We start from the raw sequence: 19,938 nt of genomic DNA on the forward strand, positions 1-19,938 counted from the left end.
TGACACAGTTTATTTATTTATTTATTTTCACCAAAGTCTGAAGCTCCAGTTTTTGTCGTGACATATCACATTGATTTTGGGATTGTTGTGCAGACTCATCAGGTGCATACTAACGAATGTACTCGGTAATATACATCGAAACGTATGATTTACTGTAAATATGTCCAGAAATTATGAGAAACGTATCTAAAATAGTCTAAGTCACATAAATTGTCACTATCAAAACTTTTGCTCATGATTGCCGATTTTGCCACAGCTCTCATTGGTGTCTCCTGATAAACAACTTCAACATGTATCCTAATGACACGTCAAATATATCCTCCATACAGCTCAGCGGAATGTGCTGTCGTCTTGAACTTATCAACTAGTACGAACCGATAAAGGAAAACTCGGAGCTTTTCTTCTGAAACGGAAGGCAGGCTTCGCTTGACATAAATTACGCAAATGAGGCAGTGCGCTTTTTTGATTGGCTAATGTTCGTTCGTTTCTCGCTTGTCATTGGATGCTGCTATGTTGGCCACGTCTCCCAGCCACGTCGCTCGCCACTCGCCATTTTCCCCCTTACCCCCGAGCTAAATACCGTAGTTTTTTTTTTCCTGGCGTCGCGTTTGTGTTCAGCTTTACAGTTGGGCTGGGTGGAAAAGGGAGTGTTACCGGAGAGGAACGGAATTCACCGAAGAGCTTTGAGATAGGTTGCTGACTGAGGGAGCTTCCACAAACATGAACATTTTCAGGCTAACCGGCGACTTGTCCCACCTAGCAGCCATCATCATTTTGTTGCTAAAAATATGGAAAAGCAGGTCCTGTGCCGGTGAGTACACCCCTTCCTTCCTTCTTTCTTTCATACAAAACTCAGTTTTAAAAATGTCAGTTCAAAATGTAAGCATTTATCTCGGTTTCTTAGTTGAACCTCACTTATTAGCTCCAAGCTAACGTTAGCTATAACTTGCTAGTGGTACCCTGTGCAGTAAAGCTACCATTTCTGTCAGAAAATGTGACGTTTCATACCGACGCTGCTACTACGAAGAACAATGCGACGCTGTAATGAGCGCCTGCAGGTGGCTTTAGTGGCGACCGGATTCCTAAGTGTTGTCAGCTGACTGTGCATAGTTTGCTCTTAGTTTGACATGTTAGGCCCTTCAAAATTTCTGCTATTCACCTACAATGAGTTACTTCCACGTTTTTACCGCTTCTTCCACCACAGTTCGGTTTCTGTGTTCTGTGACGTGGCAGTGGCCCATCCAGAAGTAACAGTCACAGAGTCCACAGTTTGGCTGTGTCCTGGAGAGTTGCAGGAGGCAGTTTGCTGTGTTTTAATTTATTTATTTTTTTCTCCTTTATTTGGATCAAAGGTTACAGCTGTGCATCAGTCAGCTCCTTGAGTTATCACTGCTGCTTGCAGGAGATTGACTCACATCGTTAGCTTTCCTGTCTTATCGAACCTCCAGAGACCTTTTTCAGTATCGGATCCCCATCCTGCGAGCTGGATATTTAAACAAAACTAATGCACAGGGACGCATCTAAGAACTTTCTGAGATGTATGCAAGCATATTACAGGCACTCATCTGGAGGTTTTGCATGGACACACAGTTGTTAAATACAGAAAATGCCGGCTAGAAACAATTGTTTCGCCATTGTTTTGGCGCCCCCCGCCCCTAGGAGTGCATACCCAGTTTTAATAATGCATCACAGTTGAGTTCTGATTAGTTAATATTATTGTAAAGATACTGTACGAGTGTTGGCACTAGTCTGTTGATTAGACAGTTATACTTTTCAATCAATAATTTCCCAAAAGCAAAAGTCATTAACAGTTTTGTCAAAAATGCTTAAAAGTACTGTACACTTATTTTATTTACTTGGATCCAGAGTTGGAAGTGTCTCCATTTCACTGCTCTCATGTTCTTGTATTAATTGTATATCCTGATGGTCAAGTATTAAAACAGCAGGGCTGAGCTCAAATCGTGGCACCGGCAGGTCTCTATTAAAAATAACTCGTGTCTGAATTAAAATTAAATGTGTGTTTTTAGAGGCTTTGCACTCCATTTTCATTCATTCGAATGAAAATTGCCTCCCTCTGATAGATATTAATAATTGAAGTCATCTGAACATGAAGAATGTGGCGCAACTAGACCAACCCACATACTTTTTCACCTGATTACCTGGCCAAAGACGGTATAAATCAGTGATGATCATATTGCCCATATTACCTTCCATAACAATTATGGGGGTAATATGTTGACAAGAAAACTGTTAGTCACACACAACACTAATAAAAGACACTTGACACTGATGATTTGGCAGTAAAACAGTCTGTGCCAGACCGCAGCAGCATTCCTCCTACTTGTTCCTTTGAGAAAAATGCACTCTTTAACTTCCTGTTTCTGCCATCTGCCGTCTCCTTGCAGGTATTTCTGGAAAGAGTCAGGTCCTGTTTGCCTTGGTCTTCACCACTCGCTACCTGGACCTGCTTACGTCCTTCATCTCCCTCTACAACACCACAATGAAGGTAAATCGCATTGCGATGAGTGTTTCCCGCAAGGCGTGCGCACACAGTGCTGAGGTGGATCTTACCCTTGAACTAACACGCTTGTGTTTGTTGAAGGATGATCCGCATCCTCCCGCCCGCGTGATTCTGTTTGTGTTAAGCTAGCGCGCTTGTTGTCGTCCTGCAGATAATCTACATCGGATGTGCTTACGCCACCGTCTACCTGATCTACATGAAGTTCAAGGCGACCTACGATGGGAACCATGACACGTTCAGAGTGGAATTCCTGGTGGTCCCAGTGGGCGGGCTGTCTTTCTTGGTCAATCATGACTTCTCCCCTCTGGAGGTCAGTAATCTAAACCAATTTTAAAGCAGATCTTTTATCCAGTTCAGTCAAAAACATGCTGGAATTGTTTATCCCCGCAGATCCTGTGGACATTTTCCATCTACTTGGAGTCGGTGGCCATCCTCCCGCAGCTCTTCATGATCAGCAAAACGGGAGAGGCTGAGACCATCACCACCCACTACCTGTTCTTTCTAGGACTCTACAGGGCCCTCTACCTCATCAACTGGATATGGAGGTTCTACTTTGAAGGATTCTTTGATATGATCGCCATTGTGGCAGGAGTGGTGCAGACAATCCTATACTGCGATTTCTTCTATTTGTATGTAACAAAAGGTGAGAGCTTTGCATTTTTTTAACGCTTTTAATTTTTACAAAGAAGGTGCAACCTTTTCTAAAGCATTTAGGTGATAAATGTTGTAAAACATGTATCTTGTGTTTTCTTATGTAGCCAGTTTCTCCTCGGTCACAAAGCACAGAACCTCACTCTGCTTGTAAAGGTCGGGCTTCTCTTGTAACCAAACTCGCTGTTGGGAGTGTTTCAGGTTGCAAAGGAACATTTGTGATAACCACATACTGAAATAGAGAGTCCATCCCTGTAGGGCAGGTAGAGGCTGGGCCAGACTTTAGAAAAGGCTTACTTGAGCAGTAACACAGGACTTCAACTTTTGGGGACTCCAAAGATTTTATTTTTATTTTTAACTAAATGCTTGCTTTGAATTGTTCTTCATATAAAACTTATAGGCCCATATCAGATTATGTTAATACTTTGGGATTTTTCTTAATATAAATAATATCCAAGCATTGTAAAATACAAAGTTATATATATATTTTTTTTAAACAATATTGAGCTACTGCTCAGGGGACACATTCAATCTGCCATGCATCAATTCATGTATAGGTCTATTTATTAATGTATTGTAATTTGCTTTAGTAGAATTTTTTTTTCTGTTGTGGGTATGGCACCAAACTGGCTGCTGCCAGGGACCCAAATCCTTGTAAATCCGGCCCTGGATAAAGGTATTAAAGTTGGGACAATGGAGACAACTGGGCTGGAGATGTGGGATGTTTCAGACTTGGATTTGAAGGATATGCTGTTGACATTTTTATGCCGAATACTACATGGCATCTTTATGTGTATAAGAGTTCTCAATAATTGAGGTGAATATTAGCTTCATGTTAGTAAATAAAAAAAAAACCAAATGTCCACTCTACCTCCACTACACAACTCTGCTACTCTCTTTGATCCACAAACTGCTCAGCCTGTGCTTTACTAGATTCTAATCATGTCCATTTTGGTCCTTATTGATGGAAAATGTCGTTGCTCAAATCTTTTTATTTTTATTTTTCAGTATAGAGTTTTAAAAAGGAAGTCAGAGGAAGCGCAACAGGTGTGAGCAGCTACTTGACAGGAAGTTACTTTCTGTGTGTTTTCTGTTCATTTGGACTGCACCTTTTTAACAGTGAGACTGCAGAAGAAAACGGGCTAAATGAATTGGTGTTATCGTACCCATTTTGCAATGTACCCATTTGCTTAAGTTGTCATGTTGAAATACACTGCTCAAAAAAATAAAGGGAACACTTAAACAGGTGTTTAACACTTAAAGTGTTCCCTTTATTTTTTTGAGCAGTATATTTTCTCCTTGATTTAAAATGCTAAACCCTTGCTCTAAAGTAATTTCGACTGTTCTAACATTATTCTTCAGGCACTTTATGAGCATGTCCTCATATTTGCTCCTATGTCAGATCGTCTTGCTGCGTCTTATTGCTGTTTCTGCTCTGCCTGGTTTCAGTTCTCAAAGGAAAGAAGCTGAGTCTGCCAGCCTAAGTGCCAAAGAGAAGCGAATTGGCAAATTGGGAGCGATCGGAGGGGAACAGGAACAGCAGTGGACACCTTTTGCAAAATATCGAGAAAAAAGAAAAGAATAATAATTACAATGGTATCACGTCCCTCCCTCCTCCACCACGGCCTTCTCCTCTTCCCCTCCAGCCAGCGTAAGATGCCTGAGACAGAGCAACTCCGGAGCTGCCGACTGATCCAGAACCGGTGGATCCGGAACGCCTGCATTCGGATTTCTGTTTGATGCATCTTGCCTTAACTTTTTTTTATTGCTCTGTATAAAGGAAGCGAAACACTGCAGGTTTTCTACATAAAAAAGGAGGATCATTGGCATGTAATAGGTGAAGATGCCTGAGATTTTTCAGTGTATAATATTACACTGCTGGGAGAATGTTGAGTTTGTAATATTTGCAATCAAAACAAATGTTCTTTCATAAAAAATAGGGACATTTGTTAAATAATTTTAAAAATGGACAAATTATTCATGTTTCCCCCTACATGTATTTGACTATTTTACATTCCCACTAGTAAAGTTTGTTCTGGCATAAAAATGCAGTACAGGTAATGTTTTCTGTCCAAGAAAAAAAAAAAAAAAAGCAAGTTGGACACAACTCAAGTTATTTGTTCAGATGCCATCAGAGCTGGTTTTGTTTTGTCAGTGTATTTTAACTGTTCATATTTAAAGGCTTATGAAGAGTAAACGCAGAAAGCACAGGTGTAAGAAAACAAGCCAGTAAACACATTTCTGTAAATGACTTTTTACATGAGCTCCTGAGCTCACCAAGTACACATCACTTGTAATTACACATTATTGCCAAGCTTGTTCATTTCAGAAAAGGTTCTTTTTAACATTTAAAATTCATAAACTGAAGCTTATGTGCTGTAGTCGAAGCCTCACTACAGAAAGTTTTCATCTTTTAGGTGGAGTTGTATTTATTTTTTTTTTCTCGCTGATTCCAATAAACACAGAGTCCAGAGAATGGTTTAAGTGTCATCTATTTATTTTCCGCACGACACAGTGTATTCATTAATATTCTTGACTATTCGTCTTTGCTCCAAGCTTTTGAGGTTGGAAGGCCTGTTTGCCATCACTCTTTAATTCTAAGATTCAAGTTGAAAGTCTCTCTCTATATATATATAATTTTGTGTACGTGTGTTGAGAGCGCAGATATTTTCGCCGAAACAGGTTGTTTGAGCTTTTACGGTATCCGTAGTTCTCTCGATAAGGGCGCGGAACAAGCACGCGCGTATTTTGGCGGTGTAAAGCGGCGAGAAGCATAGACTTGGGGAGCTGTATCTGATGGGGAAACACGAATCGATGTAACACCGCCTCTCTGGCTGCAGTGCGCGCTCCCGACACAGGGGGAACAGAATTTCGCACAAGACCGGAACAGAAAAGACGTCGGACAAAGCCTTTATACATGCTAAAAGGAAGTAACCGAGAGAGCCCATTTTATTCAGTTATGACTGGTTTTCGTTAAACTAAGTGTTAGATCAACTGCGATATGGAAGATATTGCTCAGGAACGTTCTTCAGGTGAGTTACTGTCACTGGCTGCCTAAACACATAGTGTAGCTAGCTAACATAGCTTAGCTGCACGCTAATGTTAGTGAGCGCTAAGATCTACATTTTAGAGTATCCATAACTTTTTAAAATTAATATGGAGCAAAAATAAACCTTAGTATGATTTTTCTTATATTTTTAAAACCCTTTCGGACGCTGTATTTTGTTACTGAAAATTCTTATTTATAGCCTTTGAAATGTGTGATATATGTTTTTCTTTTGTGCAAAGACATTAGAAAAAGTTGCCAACGTCAGAAATTGTGCAGTTCTCTGTATAGCTTGAACATAATTTTTAAAGGACTTATTAATGAAGTTAAAAAATACAAAGCCGAGTAGAATTTATTTGGATAAAGCCATTCAAATTTATGGAAAAATAAAGGTTAGCATAATGCATACTGGAAAATGGTATTGATTTTAATGAGAAATTACGTAATTATTAGATTGTTGTAAGCTGCAAAACGAGCCTAAATAATAAGCTTGACAGTGAGTATGAGGGTTTTCTGCAGATATCTTATGTTTGGCTTCCCCAAACATTACTATGTACCACACTTATCTACTTTACTCTCATCTATCCAAAGGACATTATTTTAAATTTTAAATAGATGTTAGGAAGACATATTTAATAGCCATTGGATCCTGTTCGTTACTGTTTGGGTGGAAATTAGATTCATTAATGGCCATGGAGATCAGAGTCCCATCAACTAACTGCATCATTAGAGTGGTTTGGGATTATTGTATCATTCATAAATTGTTTTTTGCTTGTACGAGCTTAAAAATGAGAGGAATTGCATGCTTGTTCTTAAAACATGAAATAAAACCAATGATCCTCCATGTTAACGTAGCATCTGTTTACCTCCAGGTTCGCCTTTTTCTCTCTCCGTTCTGCGTCTCCTGGTGCCGCCACTGCGGCTGGCCTCTGCAGCGATCTGGCAAACCGTCCAGCAGAAGGTTGTGGCTGACTACGGCATCCTGGAGGAATTTGTTTCTATGATTACCGACACGATTCCAGAGCTGCTTACGAGTCGGCAGAGGGCCCAGCTCACACTGGGTCTGAGAGCACGGGTAAGGTGTCGTCCAGATTCAAACACTGCCTGTAGTTTTGATGTAATTAACACAGCTAAGCATAATGACAACTAATCACAACAAAGAAAATGTGTTGTTCTGTGGGGGTTTTTCAGTTGATCTTGGATTTATGCCAACGGGAAGCTGCTCCTGACTGCGAACTTGTTGAACCACATTTGAACAGGATGGAAATGCTCATCAGGTCATGGCTTGAAGAGGTGACTGAAACTCGTCTGACATCATTACTTTTGCTGAGCAACCTACATGCTCCTAATACCTTGCAGCCAACTGAAACGTCCCGTCACAAATCAGGCACGGGGGTTGAAGTCCACCCACCAATAACGCATCCTTGATCCACCTTGGGAGTTAGTTATTAAACTGCATTCTCCAAGGGCTTTCTGTCTCAATATTTAGTTTTTAATTTCTTAATCTACACAGCTCCTTTTCACTGCTTGAATGTTTATCTGTGGCTTATCTTACAGGCCGGTGGTCCAAATCCAGAAGTGTCCCACTTGGACTTTGTGGATCTGATTAAGAAGCTACTGGGAAGCCCTGATGAGAGAGAACGCTTCTTTCAGGTAAGGCTTGTTGAGCCGCTTTTAGTTTGCTGTAATCATTATCATTTATCGCCTAATTCTAGGGCTGAGATAGTTTATTAAATAACACATCAGGCTCTCAATATCTAGGATTCTGCTTAAAAATAACACCTGCCAGCAGCCTATAGAACCATTTTTAATTATCAGTCAAGGAAAAAAATCTTGATTTTTTTTTTTTTTTTGTCTGTATGTATTTATTTATTTATTTATAAATAAAATATACTTTCTACTTCCCAGCGGGGTTTCCGTGAAGATTTTGGTGCAAAATATGACAAAGCCGTCGATGCCTTGATGTGGTTGTTTTTGTCTAGATTTGAAAACATCCTTCCTGTTCAAACTTTCCATCAGGTACATGAATAAATCCCAGTTTCTGTTTCCTCTTCAAATTAGCAGACGTTAAAACGTCCTTACCATTTTCTGCACACAGGTCGCATCCGTGTTCGGGGACGTTTCATGTGGCTTGGCAGAATATGTTCAGTCTGTGTCTCAGTGTGACGAGCTTAAAAACCTTCTGCAACGTCACAAAGACCTCAGTCGACTGGACCACAATGGTAAGTTACAATAATCAGAGAACTGCGTGACTGACTTGCAAAACCTGGTGAAGTAAAATGATGCTTTTCAATCAAATTTAAAATTCACAGAAAGCACTATAGTTTTCCAAATGTTTCCAAGTGGCAAAAAAAAAGTTACTTTCTAAAGATTAGGATAGCAATGTTAAAAGTTGACTAGAACCTGGATAGTCTTGTTGCGTCGAGCTCTTTATATGTCAAGAAATATCACTTCACATGCAGGCCCCTTGCGCATAGGAAGCGATATGCAGCATGCTTACCACTGCAATAGGGCTCCTAACTGTGGAGAAGGATGCGCAGCTCCAAGTTGTACCCAGGGTTGGCTATGTTGGTTGCTTAGAGACTGAAAAAAGTTGGCTGCTTTTAAAGCTGCAAAAATGTAGCCCTTAAATTTTGGATGGGAACTCAGATTAGTAAGTTGTAAACACAGAGTATAGTTGGAACTAGTAATTTGTGGATCTGATTGAACAAAGCCGGAGATTTCCAAGCAGGAAGTGAATACTCCAGCGACACTTGACATACTACTAAAAGAGCTTTAATAGAGCAACTCATTTCGACCGCAAGCCAAGACATTGGCTGTCGGGTTTTTATTATCTGTAAGTTGGAATAATCAAAATTTCTGGAAATGAAAGCTCGAAATAATTTACTGTTTTAATGAATTAGTACGATATGAGTTTGACTTTCTTGCTAGCCTTCATAAAATGCATCTTATGCACTTTAGTCTTATACAAGAAATGATCTTTTTCTTCTCTTTTCCAGATATTTCTCTTGATGGTTCCTGCATCATCTCTGCCCTCAAACTTCCTTCTCTAAAATCAAGCAAGACATCTGAAAGTCAAACAGAAGTCAATATTTTGGGCTGCGTCCCATCATGCCCATCACCTATGGAAGAAGACTCTTCACCATCGCTTGAAGCATCCCAGATAAGACCTCATTCTGCTTCAGGACCTTTAACTGTTGACGCGACTAATTTGGAAAATGGAACACAGCTTTCCAAGAATGAAAATCAAACTGAGAAGAATGCGGGTGACGTCCTTGAAGGTCAAGGGAAGGCTGCGTCTCGCGTCGTGAAGAAGCGTAAAGTTCCTGGGAAAAAACTTGAGAAACCATCTCGACCCGTCAGGGCTAACAGGGGAATGTTAATGAAGAAGATTCTTGAGAAGGAGAAAAAGGAGCTACGGGATAAAACCCCACCGGCCAAAAACCCTGCTTCCAGGAAAACCAGACAATCCAACAAGACTCCCTCTTCAGTGACTAATAAGCAGGAGTCTGCTCGCTCCAGCAAATTGTCTTCGCATAAGCCTCCTGTAGCCACATGCAGTGAGGATGACTCCTGGTCTTACTACTCAGAGAAGTCTTGCCAAGACGATGTCAGTAATGCAGATTCCTGGTCTTACTACTCAGACAACGATGGTTCATTTGCAACACCTGTCAGCAGTCCCGCTGAAAGTGATTCATTTTCTAGCTGCTCTAATGCGGACACTCCTGAAAATAAGTTCACTCCATCCCCAAAACCAAAACGGTCCAATGCGCAAGCCAGCACTCCAAAAAAGACTCGGAATTTTTTGTGTTTTATTTGCAAAGAGCAGGTGAGCAAAAAGCTGCGAGCTCACATAAAAAGCCACTTTCCCGACAAAGACTACACTTGCCCCCAATGTGGCACCAAGTATAAACTCCTCTCTTCGCTTGAGAGACACTTGAAAAAGACCTGCTTCGAGTACCACCTCAAGAATGTAGATCCCACCAAGCCGGAGGAAACCCAGAACCTTTCCAAGTGCGACAAGTGTGGAGATGCATTTCAGTACAAGATTTCCTTACAAAAGCACCTGCTCACACACCATGAGCTGTACTGCGGTGTGTGTCGGACGGTGCTGCGAGACGCGGAAACGCTGGCCCGACACAAAACCGCACACACACCGTTTCAGTGCACCCGCTGTGACCAGACCTTCACCGTTTTTAAGCACTTGGTTAGGCATTTCGAAAACACCCACGAAATTAGCAAACCCTTCAAATGCAATCACTGCCCAAAGATTTCACCTAAGCTCAATGCTTTAATCAGACACGAATGGCAGCACACAGGTCATCTACCCTTTCAGTGTGGTCAGTGCAGTTTGAAGTTCAAGTCATTCTCATATCTTTTGTCCCACGAAAAGGTCCACAAAGGGGAGAAACCCTGCCTGTGCTCGGAATGTGGAAAGACTTTTGCCCACAGGTCCAACCTATACCGCCACATTAGACTCATCCACAGTGCTTCTAGAAATGAGAAGAATTATTCTTGTTCCCAGTGCGAGAAGATCTTTAAAGAAAAGGCCACCCTGATAAGACATCAGAGGACCAAGCACCTCCAGCAGCTGTTCCGCAGGGAGTGCCCCTACTGTAGTAAGATGGTCGCTCCGTCAACATTGGCAAGGCACAAAATGATGCACATGGGACAGAGCCCCTTTAAATGCACCACCCCTGATTGCGAGAGCGCCTACAGAACTGCTTCGGAGCTGAAGAGACACGTCCTTTTACACCACACCACTGAGCGACCTCACAAATGTGACGTCTGTGGAAAGGGCTTTGTGCGACTCGGCGATCTCAACTTGCACGCAAAGATCCACACTAAAGAAAGACCGTTTGTTTGCCACATCTGCGGAAAGGCGTTCCTCAAGTCCTACAGCATGTTTAGACATAAAAGGCTTCTACACTCATCTGTGCCAGATTAGAGTAAAATTGTAGAAACGCTTAAATGAAAGCAGCAAAAGTGTCATAAAGCAAGTGCAAATGTTGAGAAAAATGTGTGTGCCCAACAGCAGGTGTACCGTTGTCGGACGGATCTTAATGTTTTGGAGATGAACCTTTTGTAGTACTATATACGAGGCTCTGCTGTAATTAATACTGGACCAATGACTGGCAACATTTTGTTGCACAAACTGGTGTTAGATGGTGAAACTCCTTTTGTGCAGGTTGATGAGGACTGGAACTGATTCTGCACTCTAAGGAGATTGCGATTGGTATTGAAATTTCTTGACACGCCTTTGCTGAGAAATAAAACAATAATTGTACAAGAAATTTTCAGTGTTATGTCAATTTTGACTTCCTGCTTCCTGCTACATATATGAAAGAGGACTGGTGCAAACATCTTACAAATGTCACCTTTGGTTGAAAGTTTGTAACATTTTCTAGCAAAGGGGTTTGAACTTGGTTCTTAAGGGTGAAATGCCATTTAAAAAGAGACCCTTAACCTTATTGTCTGACATTAAATTGAACCAAACATTTTCTGCTTTTAGAATGACCAAAGTTCTCTGGCCATGTGATTGACATAGGCAGAGATGTGGATGTGGTTTGAGGGACACCTTAGATATCAGTGGACAAATTGTGTGCACCCAATCAGTTGTGTTCTTTTTTCTAAAGAAAAATATCTTAATCATTATTGCATCTGTGACCGCTAGAACAAAATATATATTTTTGTTTCGTCAGTGTAATTACATAAAACATTCAAGAATGTAATATATAATATGCAATCTCAAACGTAAAATTGGAATTTTGGGCCAAAAAGTCACATTTGCTTTGAAGGCATATTCTCCATGGAAAGATTATGAGGTTACTTTTGTATTAATGCTACATTTTTTTAATTGTGGCTCAAACCTTTTAAGATTCAGTTTCCTTGTTCTTTATCCTGGTTTTGGATGATTGTGAGACTGAAAAGAATTTCTATGTCTTGAGTTAAATGTGCTGTGTGGAAAAAAAACTTGTGTGAATTCAAGAAAATGTTAAGAGGAAATATAATCAAAAAGTGCATACATGTTGGATCTTGCATCTTTTTATTTGGTTTTATTTGATTTTAATTGCTTATTTTTCTCAGTTCAATTGTGTACATTTCACATATGTTTTAAAAGTCTTTATTTTTATTTCACATCTCGGCATTCATTTTAACAAGGGTGGTGCAACTTTTGAGATTTACTGTAACTTCTTAAACCTTATGGATCGTTAAGGCATGAAACGGCCGCTATGTATGAGGAACAAATCAGTTGTGTCAACACTTGCAGATATTTTGGGAAATATTAATAGTGGTTTGCACTGATCTGAAACATCTAGAAGGTTAATAATTACACTATAATTATTCAGCATAACCGAGCTTTTCAAGAACGATTATTCATGCATATAACACATTTGATCATCTTCAAATTGGTGTTGCAACAGGTCGCCACGAAGCGGAACGAAGCAGAGCTATCTTAACTTGAGTCCGGACTGTTGATTCAGACGGAACGCAGAGCAACCGTTGACGCAGAAGAAGCGCCTGGAAGACTTTGGTATTGAACAAAGCCGCTGTTAAAGGAATCTCTTTGACTGTGGCCGAGTCCCGGACAGTAGTTGTTCTCACTGTAATGTTGCTACAGTGACTGTTTAAGATGGAAGGAGGAAGTTCCGAGTTATCCGGTGAGTAAAAACACTAACTGGCAGATTTGTTTAGCTAGGCCGCAGCGCGCGCGCGCGCGGGAATAGCATCTTAATAATATGTTAAAACTGACGGTTTTCGTCATAGTGTCCATATTATTTTATTGAAGTCGGACTAACAATTTTCTTAGACGCCGCCAGAGGTGCTTATTTTCAAGCCTTGCGGGTCAGGTAGATATAGCTGATGCTAAAGGTGCTCTGCCACAGTCCCAACCTAGCTAGCTGAGAAGCATTGGAGCTAACTCAGTTAATGCTAGGCTAGGGTTAGCTTCTGAAATGACTCCGGTGGTTTTTTCAGTTCACTCTTAATATTTCTTAAACAAACGATTCCTAAATTATGTGCTTATATCATTTATTTAAACTGAATATAAATCCTTTACGATACAATTACATATTTGACCAAGTCCGGAGAATGCAAATAAAACCAGGAATATCCGGCTTAATCGGAGTTTGGCCCTGAAATGTTTTTTTTTCTTTTCGTGAATAGAAAGTTTAACACTTTAAAATATATTTACTTTAAATGTTTAGTTAAAGTAAATATCTTTGTGTAATATTCTAAATAGTTCTGTCAAGTCAAACGTTTTCATCTGAAAGATCGCTAAAAACATTTCAATAACACAATAATGTTTATACATCAAAACACAAGAGGTGCGCAACATTTAAACAGCTGCCCTGGTGGAGCTAATTTGTGTTCTCTGAAGCACACGAAAAGTTGTCACTAAATCACAACTTTAAAAAAAAAGTACTAAAAAGAAAACAAATTGCCGTTTTATTCCATTTTAGTGGCTAAAATAAATGTAGATTAGGTGACTTGTTAGAATCCTGGTATGCAGCCATTTTTAACCTTAACATCTACGTCTGTGAATATTGAAAGATTCCTTCTTTTTTTCCCAATCAATTCTTTAAATCTAAAAATATTCTATGCAGACTTTCCCTGGGCCAGATAAGCATGTATTTGCATATGAAATCACTTTATTTTGTGATGATTAGACCCATTTGTAGAACACATATGCAGCAGCAGCTCATTTTAAAAGTTCCATAACATAGATAAAGTAAAACTGTAGTGTATGGAGGGGTTAAATCACGACTACATACACAAGAACACTATGGGAGTTCATAAATCATAAGCAAATCTTTGTAGTTTATTTCACTGGCCACCTAACATCCTTCTCCATCACTGTCTTAGTGAGCCCTCAAGTAATAAACCACTTTTGAATCACGCGTTCAGCCTTGATCAGCCATTACCACATGTATCCATGGTTTTGTAGTTTTTGGAGCTTGTTTATAAGTTTGAGTAAGCTTTTTTTCTTTTTTTCTTTTTCTTCTTGTGGGTTGGTCAGAAATTTGACACAGGCATGGACCAGTTACCAAATTAAGAAATATGGTAGGAGGGACTTCCAATTGCATTATTGTTCCCGCCTCCTCAAGTAAAAAAAAAAAAGTTTCTATGTACTTTCAGGGCATTTACATGGCTTAATGGTCTACGAGGTTGACTTTAAAAAAGATCTACTTGTCTTCAATTGCTGTTTTGTAAAATCTAAGCTTAACAATGATCCCTAGCCACAGCTGAAACCAGATATTTACGTACAATGAGTAAAAACACATGTACACCTATTTTTTTTTTCCTCCTCACTGTCTGAAGTTAAATCAGACCTTACTTTTCCTGTTTTAGCTGAGATAGAATGACCAAATTTATTTCTATTTGCTAAATGAAGGTAACCTGCCAAGAACATTTTTTAGAGATTTTATTTTTTGTAACTTGCTTCGAATTCATAAATTTCTGTACGTTTGGGTAGCATCATCGATAACTGTCTTTTAAACTGTATGACATGAGTCAAACATTTTGTTGTTTTTTTTTTTATTCAGTGTATGTAAATATCTGGAATGAAGACCCACTGGCCTATCTTTGAGAACATGCCTAGTATAAAAAGGTGTAGCTATTTATTTTGATAACAAAAACTACCCCAAGACTCTTAAATCGCTTGTGTTGGTGCCATATGATTGACTGATTCACTCTTTTTCTTGACCAGTAATTCAACCTTTGGAGGCGGTAGATGAGGCTGAGCAGATATGTTGATATTCTATGAAGGATTATATTATAAATCATTTATTAAAGTCTTTCACTAATCTGTTTTTGGGGAAGGCCAAGGGTAAGACATGCAGCTATCAAAAAAATGATGGGAGCTGGAGAAAATCCCACGAAAAGTCCAAAGAAAGTGTGACCATTCTGATCACTGGAGGAAAATATACATATACTCTTTCAAATCCAGGACAAGCAATAGCGAATGTTCTAAAATAATTACTTTTATTTTATAAGTCCTATTCAGACATGGGACAAGTAGCCAGTTTATTTCACTATCAAACATTTTTGCTGCACCCATGGATTCAAAGAGATCATATTTATTAGGATTTAATGAAGTAACACGCTATGAAACAGAGAAATCTTACACTCAGAGAGTGCAGACAGCCTAAAGTCATCCTCCAGAGGATAATGTCAAAGAATCCCTAGAGAGGCATAGAACTGCCTGGAGCAGCAAGCTAAGAGTTTAACCTTCAGAGCAGTAGCGACGCATCACTTGTTTGAGGCTGAACAGGAAATCCCAAGGACAGGTCTGGAATCATCTGCTGGGATATATTAATGCAGACAAGATGTTTGAGTTTTAAAAAAAAATATATATTTTTTTGCAAAGCAAGATGTTTTACTTTAAGTTTGAATCCCAGACTTGCTCTAAAACAAACACCTGCTTTTTCAAGAAATTACTGACTGTGTTTCCGTGTTTTGCAGGTCCCACTCTTCCCCTCTCCGCCCTGCGTCTCCTGGTTTCCCCCATCCGCCTGGTGTCTGCTGCGATCTGGCACACAGTGGAGCAGAAGATTGTGTCCGACTATGGCCTGCTGGAGGAGTTTGTGTTCATGGTCACGGAGATTGTTCCTCAGCTTCTTTCTACAAGGCAGCGAGCCGAACTCATTCTGGGCCTCAGAGCACGAGTGAGTCGGGTTTTGATTGCTAACATTGCTTTCTGATTGGAGTTTTTACATTAATCATGACCTGAAAGAGTCCAGGTCTTGTTGGGGACTAGTGATCAGTATAGAGGCACAAGAGGCTTATCTCAACATTAAGGGTGCATTGTTTGGTGTTTAGAAAGCAGTTTTTTTGGTCACCAAAATAAACGTAATGATATATCAACAACACAACTGCACTTGTCAAATTAGTGTCTCAAAGATGGATATACAGCACACATTAAAAAAGCAACTTCCTAATGTTAATCATCAAACTGCTGTTTTCTAAAGGGATCAACTCTAAAGCAATGCAAACAAAGCAGAAGGGGCATCTGAGCAGCTTTGTAAACATTTTTTTTATCTTACCGATTTATTTATTTTGGCCTTTTAAATTGCAGCTGATCCTGGAACTGTGTCGTTCCGATGAGACGGCCGACCTGCAGATTATTCAGCCTCACCTCGACCGAATGCAGAGCCTCAGGTCTCTGTGGAAAATAGAGGTAAACTTTCTTACCTCTATTGCATGCTGGGTTTGTTGTTTCTGATGAATGCAGTCATATTGCTTGTCATTTACTATCAGTTTGCAAAACCAATTGATTCTGTTTCTGCCTACAGTCTGATGCAGAAGTGTCTGATTCTCATTTCATGGGCCTTGTTCAAAATTTGCTCAGAGATCCAGACGAAAGAATGACCTTTTTCCAGGTAAGCTTACATAGACTAATGGCTCTGTAACTTTAGCTCTTGTTAAAGTTGTTGTTGGTCACCCACCATATTTACTGGATTTGTTGGTGTTTCAGGATGTTTTTCCTGGAGACTTTGGGCCCACATACGACAAAGCTATTCAGACTCTGATGTGGCTGTTTCTGTCCAGACTTGAAAAGCTCCTTCCTGCTCAAAGTCTCCAGCAGGTATACACATAATCTCAAGAGGAAAACGTCTTGGCTTTTTGTTGTACTCAAAAAAATGTATTTGAATGGAATATAATTTAAAAAAACATTTATTTTTTTGTTTTTTATCAGGTTGTTTCACTGATGAGTGACACCACCTCTTTCCTGAATGAATCCATGGAGACTTTAGTTCAACCTGAAGATCTAAAAGTTTTGTTGGACACACAGAAAAATCTCACCCACCTTGAAGATATTGGTAAGGAGATCTTTCTTTGATATACAGGTCCATTGCCATTTAGCAGTTCTGTCAGGACGTTCTCTGTATGTTCTACCTGAACTGATCTATTGTGTTTCTTTTCAGAGTCTTATGTTGTCGACAGCGGCATCTTATCTGCCCTTTGTCTTCCTCCTGTGGAAAGAGTCGTGATTGTCAACGAGCAGCCAGGAACCGACGCAGAGAGTGGCCTCGTGTATACAGTCTGCTCAGAGATGGAGGTGGAATCTGAGAACAAAGAAGTGTATGTCGAAGTACCTGGGAGCACAGCAGAGTGTGCAGAGCCACAGTGGTTTGGCATCAGTGGAGAGGTGAAGGCTGAAATGGACAGTGTTGTGGTCTCGGATCCCACTGAAGGCACTGAGGCCAGCGAGGGGGAAATGGTAGACGACCAGCACGATGACCATGCGGGGACTCTGATCATTGGGGAGGACGGCCAAGTGACACTGCTAGATGGCGTGGAGAAGAAGCCAAACAGACGTGGGCGGAGAAGGAAATGCCCAGACGACGACGATAAAGATTATGAAGTGGAAAGTAAAGCAAGGGGCTTTAAGGAAGACTTGGATGCAGACCCCTTGTGGGAAAGACCAGTGAGAAAGAATCGAGGACTTAAGATGAAACGGTACCTGTCGCAGTGGAGAAAATCAGGCAAGACTTTGGGCGGTACCACGGTTTCCCAGAGTTCAGCAAAAAACGACTTGGATGAGAGAACGTGCAAGGTGTGTGGCAAAGTGGTGAGCCAGGCCAAGTTCCTGCAGAGACATATGAATCAGCACACAGAGGAGCTGCCCATTGCTTGTTCTGTGTGCAAAAAGTTTTATAAGAGTTTACGCTTCCTGCAGCAGCACAAATGTACGACTTCAACTAAGGTAAATCCAGATAAAGATACTCAAGGACAAGAAACCACATCAGATGCTGGTGAACAGTCATCCAGTGGGGTCATTTGTGAGGCCTTTATTGACGATCATCCTCCAGACAGTGCGGCCCAAGATCCTGACTATATCATGTCGGAGAAGTCCTCTGGGGAATTAGGAGAAAGAAGCCCAGACGGAAGCAAGAGTGGCCTGGAAGGTCCGTTCTACTGTCCTCACTGCAGCGTCGAGTTCAAATGCAGACAAACGTTTAGGTTCCACATGAGGAACATTTGCTACACTGAGCAGCAAGTGGATCCAGAGAACCCAGATGATGTGAAACACTGTTTCAGATGTGACGAATGTGACAAGGCCTTTAAGTACAAGTCCACCTTAGAATCCCACAAGCAGACCCACAACCCGCTCTACTGCGAGGTCTGCATGAAACTAGTACGTGACTCAGAGGCTCTGGCCATGCACAAAGAATCCCACACGCCGTTCCAGTGTAATCGGTGCGAGGAGCACTTCCCTGTGTTCAAGGCACTTCATAAGCATTACATCGATGCCCACAACCCCACTGAGCCTTTCACTTGCCCGTACTGTGACACGACCTTTGCCAGTTTGAAGCGTTTCATCAGACACGAGTGGAAACACACCGGTTACCAGCCTTTCCAGTGCACTCACTGTGCTAAAAGGTTCCGCTCATACTCTGACCTTGTGGAGCACCAGAAGAAGCACACAAAGGCGTATCCGTACCTTTGCTGGGAGTGCGGCAAGAAATTCAGGCACGGCGTCACGCTGACAAGGCACGTGGAGCGTGTGCATCATGCTGGAGAACCCGTAGACGAAAAACCTACCACGATCTTCCCTTGTACTCAGTGCGATAAGACCTTCACTTCTAGAAGGTGCCTTCTAAAACACGATAACTTCCACCACAAAGGGATGCGCTTCCCATGTGAGCACTGCGGAAAGGGATTCTTTGGGAAGGACGCATTGGTGAGGCACACTTTGATCCACACCGGAGAAAGGCCTTTCAAGTGCGATGACTGTGAGAAGTCTTTTAGATCCGCAGCAGAACTGAAGATTCATAGGCGGTACCATACTGGAGAAAGACCGTTCAAGTGCACCATATGTGAAAAGGGTTTTGTCCAATCCTGTTTTCTTACTTTGCACATGCGAACACATACAGGAGAGAGACCATATGTATGCGCAGTTTGTAACAAGGGCTTTTCAAGTTTGCATGGCCTCAAACGACACAGGAGACTTGTCCATTCCTAGTTTCTATCAACATTAAATTAATCTTAATGTGGACTTTAACTATCAGTTTACTATGTCCCTTATGAAGGAGGTTAGTTTAGCTTCAGCTTTGTGCCAGAAAATAAAAATGGATTGCTTATGATATTAAATCTCACCTTGGCTGTTTGGGTGCTAGTTAGATATGGAGACTTGACACCAAGTTTTCCTCTTCTGTGACATTGTCCATATATTGCGTGGTTGCCACAGACCTGCGTTGTCAGAAATGTATAATTGTACTGAATTCTAAAAATGTATCTTTGTATTTTTTACAGACATGTTTGCTGTAGTTCTATGTATAATTTGTATGTATGTGATTTAAAATTTAATTACCTTTAGAAATTTGGTTTTTCTTCCTTAAATAAAAATTTCTAGTGTCACTTGCTTTGAGTGATTTGGTGTGGTAATCTTTTTTTGTTAATAGTATTACCTAAAATTTTAGAAGAAATACAGTCTATTTTATTTTAATTGGTAGGGAAGCTATGTATCTTTTTTAATCCCAACTTCAAGGAATTTAAAAAGGCTTTAATACAGCAACCCTCCATTGAAAATAGTTTTGTCAAATCAGTAAAATTGTGTTTTAATTCTTCATGGTGTCATCATTTACTGAAAAAGGAATATTGGTGAAATATAAGGAAGTGGTAAAAAAAAAATAAGGTACCACCCCAGATGGGACTCGAACCCACAATCCCTGGCTTAGGAGGCCAGTGCCTTATCCATTAGGCCACTGGGGCT

The 19,938-nt window shown here is 40.6% G+C and overlaps 3 protein-coding genes and 1 non-coding gene across 4 annotated transcripts; 3 read left to right on the top strand and 1 right to left on the bottom strand.

The window, feature by feature from the left end:
* The first annotated feature begins 519 nt into the window (after positions 1-519).
* Positions 520-5,648, top strand: kdelr2b (KDEL endoplasmic reticulum protein retention receptor 2b). The gene is made up of 5 exons (XM_032574852.1): positions 520-811; positions 2,406-2,506; positions 2,673-2,831; positions 2,912-3,164; positions 4,622-5,648. The coding sequence occupies exons 1-5, from the start codon at positions 721-723 to the stop codon at positions 4,654-4,656; spliced, it is 639 nt and encodes a 212-aa protein (XP_032430743.1). The 5' UTR covers positions 520-720; the 3' UTR covers positions 4,657-5,648.
* A 277-nt stretch (positions 5,649-5,925) lies between these two features.
* LOC116726699 (zinc finger protein 805-like) lies at positions 5,926-12,245 on the top strand. The gene is made up of 7 exons (XM_032573528.1): positions 5,926-6,204; positions 7,091-7,293; positions 7,410-7,511; positions 7,776-7,871; positions 8,127-8,237; positions 8,317-8,440; positions 9,218-12,245. The coding sequence occupies exons 1-7, from the start codon at positions 6,174-6,176 to the stop codon at positions 11,164-11,166; spliced, it is 2,616 nt and encodes an 871-aa protein (XP_032429419.1). The 5' UTR covers positions 5,926-6,173; the 3' UTR covers positions 11,167-12,245.
* Positions 12,246-12,687: 442 nt separating this feature from the next.
* On the top strand, positions 12,688-19,588 carry LOC116726698 (zinc finger protein 184-like). The gene is made up of 7 exons (XM_032573527.1): positions 12,688-12,880; positions 15,684-15,886; positions 16,297-16,398; positions 16,514-16,600; positions 16,696-16,806; positions 16,918-17,041; positions 17,147-19,588. The coding sequence occupies exons 1-7, from the start codon at positions 12,853-12,855 to the stop codon at positions 19,186-19,188; spliced, it is 2,697 nt and encodes an 898-aa protein (XP_032429418.1). The 5' UTR covers positions 12,688-12,852; the 3' UTR covers positions 19,189-19,588.
* Positions 19,589-19,864: 276 nt separating this feature from the next.
* On the bottom strand, positions 19,865-19,937 carry trnar-ccu (transfer RNA arginine (anticodon CCU)). Its single transcript has one exon. It is a non-coding gene; the product is annotated as a tRNA-Arg (tRNA).
* Position 19,938: the final 1 nt, after the last annotated feature.

The sequence above is a fragment of the Xiphophorus hellerii genome, chromosome 10 (assembly GCF_003331165.1).
Source record: "Xiphophorus hellerii strain 12219 chromosome 10, Xiphophorus_hellerii-4.1, whole genome shotgun sequence".
Lineage (NCBI taxonomy): Eukaryota > Metazoa > Chordata > Actinopteri > Cyprinodontiformes > Poeciliidae > Xiphophorus > Xiphophorus hellerii.

Coding starts and splice junctions, on each gene's coding strand:
- LOC116726698 (XM_032573527.1), top strand. CDS start 12,853: ATGGAAGGAGGAAGTTCCGAGTTATCCG. Junction 12,881..15,683: donor AGGAAGTTCCGAGTTATCCG/GTGAGTAAAAAC, acceptor CGTGTTTTGCAG/GTCCCACTCTTCCCCTCTCC. Junction 16,807..16,917: donor CTGCTCAAAGTCTCCAGCAG/GTATACACATAA, acceptor GTTTTTTATCAG/GTTGTTTCACTGATGAGTGA.
- LOC116726699 (XM_032573528.1), top strand. CDS start 6,174: ATGGAAGATATTGCTCAGGAACGTTCTTCAG. Junction 7,872..8,126: donor AGAGAGAACGCTTCTTTCAG/GTAAGGCTTGTT, acceptor TCTACTTCCCAG/CGGGGTTTCCGTGAAGATTT. Junction 8,238..8,316: donor CTGTTCAAACTTTCCATCAG/GTACATGAATAA, acceptor TTCTGCACACAG/GTCGCATCCGTGTTCGGGGA.
- kdelr2b (XM_032574852.1), top strand. CDS start 721: ATGAACATTTTCAGGCTAACCGGCGACTTGTCCCACCTAGCAGCCATC. Junction 812..2,405: donor GAAAAGCAGGTCCTGTGCCG/GTGAGTACACCC, acceptor GTCTCCTTGCAG/GTATTTCTGGAAAGAGTCAG. Junction 2,507..2,672: donor TCTACAACACCACAATGAAG/GTAAATCGCATT, acceptor GTCGTCCTGCAG/ATAATCTACATCGGATGTGC.